Genomic DNA, 5,000 nt, shown 5'->3' on the forward strand with positions numbered 1-5,000 from the left:
GGTCTACTATTAGATAATGTTGTTTGGATATACTTCAGACTACATTGACCTGCTGGTCTATGGTTCAGGTAGTAGTGAGCCAGCAACCGGAGGGTTGCCAGTTCAAATCCCGGGTCCGACGGGAAAAGTCTGTCGGGAAGTGACAGATGCCGTTGCCTGCTGTTGTGCCCTAAAGCAAGGTACTTAACCCCACACAAGAACAGCTCCCCGGGGCCCCAGTGTGGCAGCCCCCCACACCTCTCGAAAACCTGCATATGTATGTACTTGTGTATGTGTGTCTTTCGGAGGGTTTTGTGTTAAAAGTGGAAGTCAAATTTTATTTTGGAGCTTGTGTGCAATTGACCAATAAACTGATCTTAATCGTAACTTCTCTCTCTCCAGGGGTGGAGCAGACAAACAGACACTCAGATACCAACGCCCCCTCTAAACTCCCCTGCCACCCCTTACCCTTGTACCCCAGTGGCAGATTTGACACCAACTCTGCATTAATCAGACGGGGGGGACAACGGACGGGGGTGATTTTCATGCCGTGACCGAAGAGTCTGGGACGTTGGCGGACAGCGACACCAGGCCCACAGCGTGACAGACAGAACGGCTCCAGAAACACTAGAGCCTGACAAATTGCCCAAGTCGCTATGAGGGGGGCAGGGGGGCTAGAGTAAGCGGTGCAGGGGGGCAGGGGGCTAGAGTAAGCGGTGTGGGGGCAGGGGGGCTAGAGTAAGCGGTGTGGGGGGCAGGGGGCTAGAGTAAGCGGTGTGGGGGGCAGGGGGCTAGAGTAAGCGGTGTGGGGGGCAGGGGGGCTAGAGTAAGCGGTGTGGGGGGCAGGGGGCTAGAGTAAGCGGTGTGGGGGGCAGGGGGCTAGAGTAGCGGTGTGGGGGCAGGGGGGCTAGAGTAAGCGGTGTGGGGGCAGGGGGCTAGAGTAAGCGGTGTGGGGGGCAGGGGGCTAGAGTAAAGCGGTGTGGGGGGCAGGGGGCTAGAGTAAGCGGTGTGGGGGGCAGGGGGCTAGAGTAAGCGGTGTGGGGGGCAGGGGGGCTAGAGTAAGCGGTGGGGGGGGCAGGGGGGGCTAGAGTAAGCGGTGTGGGGGGCAGGGGGCTAGAGTAAGCGGTGCAGGGGCAGGGGGCTAGAGTAAGCGGTGTGGGGGGCAGGGGGCTAGAGTAAGCGGTGCGGGGGCAGGGGGCTAGAGTAAGCGGTGTGGGGGGCAGGGGGGCTAGAGTAAGCGGTGTGGGGGGCAGGGGGGCTAGAGTAAGCGGTGTGGGGGGGCAGGGGGGCTGGAGTAAGCGGTGCAGGGGGGCAGGGGGGCTAGAGTAAGCGGTGCAGGGGGCAGGGGGCTAGAGTAAAGCGGTGTGGGGGGCAGGGGGCTAGAGTAAGCGGTGTGGGGGGCAGGGGGGCTAGAGTAAGCAGTGTGGGGGGGCAGGGGGCTGGAGTAAAGCGGTGCAGGGGGCAGGGGGGCTAGAGTAAGCGGTGCAGGGGGGCAGGGGGGCTAGAGTAAGCGGTGTGGGGGGCAGGGGGGCTAGAGTAAGCGGTGTGGGGGGCAGGGGGGCTAGAGTAAGCGGTGTGGGGGGCAGGGGGGCTAGAGTAAGCGGTGTGGGGGCAGGGGGGCTAGAGTAAGCGGTGTGGGGGCAGGGGGGCTAGAGTAAGCGGTGTGGGGGGCAGGGGGGCTAGAGTAAGCGGTGTGGGGGGCAGGGGGGCTAGAGTAAGCGGTGTGGGGGGCAGGGGGGCTAGAGTAAGCGGTGTGGGGGGCAGGTGGGAGCGAGAAAGGGGCGACCCAGGAACAACAACTGAAACTGAGAGACTGACAGCGTATGTGGAACTAGAAACTCAATGGGCTCACCGCTAATACACCGGTGTTTCAATCTAAGTTACATAACAAAACAATCCCGATCAAAATCTGTCGGTTTAAGATAGAGATATTTGTTTTCGGTGTTTGTCAGACCATGAGACATCCCGAAATTCTAGTCTACTCACGAAAACGTCTTGGCGTCTGAACAGTTTGACCTACTAACTGTAGATCGTACTGTCATGTCTACACTCCAGGTGTGACTTATCTAGTTCTCAGAACGGGTCTTAAATATTACAGCAAAGAAAATGTAAAGATGATAAACTCATCCAGGGTGAGAAGGAGGGGGGGGGGGTCTGTGTGTGTGTGTTTGTCTGTGTGTGTGTCTGTGTGTGTGCGTGTGTGTCTGTGTTTCTGTGTGTGTGTGTGTGTGTGTGTGTGTGTGTGTCTGTGTGTGTGTGTCTGTGTCTGTGTGTGTGTGTTTGTCTGTGTCTGAGTCTCGTGTGTGTGTGTGTGTGTGTGTGTGTCTGTGTGTGTGTGTGTGTGTGTGTGTTTCTGTGTCTGTGTCTCTGTGTGTGTGTGTGTGTGTGTGTGTGTGTGTGTGTGTGTGTGTGTGTGTCTGTGTGTGTGTGTCTGTGTGTGTGTGTGTCTGTGTCTGTGTCTGTGTGTGTGTGTGTGTCTGTGTGTGTGTGTGTCTGTGTCTGTGTGTGTGTGTTTGTCTGTGTGTGTGTCTGTGTGTGTGTGTGTGTGTTTCTGTGTCTGAGTCTCTGTGTGTGTGTGTGTTGTGTGTGTGTGTGTGTGTGTGTGTGTGTGTGTGTCTGTGTGTGTGTGTCTGTGTCTGTGTGTGTGTGTGTGTGTGTGTGTGTGTGTGTGTGTGTGTGTGTGTGTGTGTGTGTGTGTGTGTGTGTGTGTGTGTGTGTGTGTGTGTGTGTGTGTGTGTGTGTGTGTGTGTGTGTGTGTGTGTGTGTGTGTGTGTGTCTGTGTGTAGCTAGCAAGGGAGACAACGTCCCCTCACAGGTAACTTCACTGACAGGATGTAGGTCTGAAGGATTGAAATGAAAGAAGGCCAAAACGCTCAGAGGTATACAGTATACAGTAACACGACAGAAACACTCGTACCTCCAAGTCGTTGAAGAATAAGTGTGTGTCCGCCAAGTTGAAGATCATCTCTTCCATCCTCAGTCCTAGTGACACTGATGTAGGGGGGTCCTGGAGATAGAAAATATCATGAATATAATCAACATGGAATATAATATACTATAATACAAAAGAGATACAATATAACAACAAATATGATATAATTATATAGCTACTTGTAAATAAAATAAATTGATGCATTGATGATGTGTTAGCTTTTATTGTCTGCGTGTGTCCTTGTTGTGTAATCGTTGGTGTTGTATATTGGCTGGTGCGATCACATTTCTCCTTTGTGTTTTAATAAAGTACTTTCTTATCTTATGCTAAACATACAACAGAAACTAAAATAAACACAAAAACATAAACAATACTTCCGGAGCATTAAATGTTGATTTAGAAATCATCATCAATAATTAATGTCTTTTAAAGCACTCAATTATCGACACTTTTACACCGATGGAATTCTCTTCAATTCTAGAACACTCTGACCTCATAGAGACAAGAAGACATGAGACAGACTTAAATGAAAGTTTCGGCTTTTCTTTACGACCTTACAGACAAGACTACAATAGCCATCAGAACGGCCAGGCAGAGAGGAGGGGGAGTTCAATTAATATAGTAGAAGCGTGACTAGTCTTAGAAGGGGTCGTCGATTTAGACGAGGACAGGGTGGTAACCTTATCGTAAATACTCCATGCGTCATCCGTCTGGCTGCTGTGAAGCCCACCGCGTTGGTGGTGTTACACACTTCAACCACCTACCCGCTGAAGTTCCCCAAGCTTCTCAGAAGAAGGGATTTGAAGAAATGTTAACATCATGTAAATGCTCTTTGATCTAACAATTACCCCCCCGAAAATAGGATGATTTACTTGTGTTATTTTTGTAATAAAGATAAATATGACAAAATAAAACAATTATAATACTTCTATCCTTCAAAAAAATACATCTATATTAGCTGAGTGCTTCTCAAGCAAAATTAATATTGATACACCCCATGGCATAATTGCTATTTTTCACTTAATTCTGAATTGTGTTCTTCTTCCCCCCTCTGTAATGTGATCATGTCTGTACTGGTGATATGAATGGCCAGGCACTGTCTGTCTGTCTGTCTGTCTGTCTGTCTGTCTGTCTGTCTGTCTGTCTGTCTGTCTGTCTGTCTGTCTGTCTGTCTGTCTGTCTGTCTGTCTGTCTGTCTGTCTGTCTGTCTGTCTGTACTGGTGATATGAATGGCCAGGCCCTGTCTGTCTGTCTGTCTGTCTGTCTGTCTGTCTGTCTGTCTGTCTGTCTGTCTGTCTGTCTGTCTGTCTGTCTGTCTGTCTGTCTGTCTGTCTGTCTGTCTGTCTGTCTGTCTGTAAGATAATACAGGGCTCTAAATAGCTAGTCGTTCTGCACACCTCTGTTGTACTGTGCTGTTATTTGTCTGTTTGTGGCCCGCCTGTTAGCTTGTACGATTCTTGCCATTTCCCTTCGACCTCTCATCAACGAGCTGTTGTCGCCCACATGACTGCCGCTGACAGGATGTTTTTTGTGTGTCACACCATTCTTGTTAAACCCTAGACACTGTGGTGCGTGAAAAGCCCAGGAGGCCGGCCGTTTCTGAGATACTGGATCCGCGCAAAGTCACTTAGGTCACTCGTTTTGCCCATTCTAACGTTCAATCAAACAGTAACTGAATACCTTGAAGCCTGTCTGCCTGCTTTATATAGAAAGCCACGGCCACCTGACCCACTGTCTGTAAGAGCGATCCATTTTCGTGAACGGGGTACCTAATAAACTGGCCACTGAGTATATACATCGACACCATGACGTTGGAATAATACCGTGACATTGTGAAAATGATGGTAATGCCCTTTTAGTGTAAGAGCTGTTTGAAAAGACCGGCTGAAACTTCAGCCTGTTTTGGTGGGATGGAGCTTTGGCCTGCGTAGTGACATCACCAGGCGATAAATTAGTTAATAGACCAATAAGAGAGCTCCAAACCTCTCTGCCAATAACAGCTAGTTTTCAATTTCCCCTCCCCACTCAGACCACTCCCAGACAGTCATAGCAAAATAATTCTTGATTGAGAAATTGCTCTTGGCCAAGA

General features: G+C 50.2%; 1 protein-coding gene across 17 annotated transcripts in view; it reads right to left on the bottom strand.

The window, feature by feature from the left end:
* Positions 1-5,000, bottom strand: part of LOC121569970 (eyes absent homolog 1) — a 103,076-nt gene that overhangs the window by 34,031 nt on the left and 64,045 nt on the right. For all 17 annotated transcript variants that reach the window (XM_041881365.2, XM_041881361.2, XM_041881360.2 and 14 more), the window contains one exon: positions 2,897-2,986. In XM_041881365.2, the coding sequence (XP_041737299.1) occupies positions 2,897-2,986 (90 nt within the window). The remainder of the gene's footprint in view (positions 1-2,896; positions 2,987-5,000) is intronic.

This window comes from Coregonus clupeaformis, unplaced genomic scaffold (assembly GCF_020615455.1).
Source record: "Coregonus clupeaformis isolate EN_2021a unplaced genomic scaffold, ASM2061545v1 scaf0690, whole genome shotgun sequence".
NCBI lineage: Eukaryota > Metazoa > Chordata > Actinopteri > Salmoniformes > Salmonidae > Coregonus > Coregonus clupeaformis.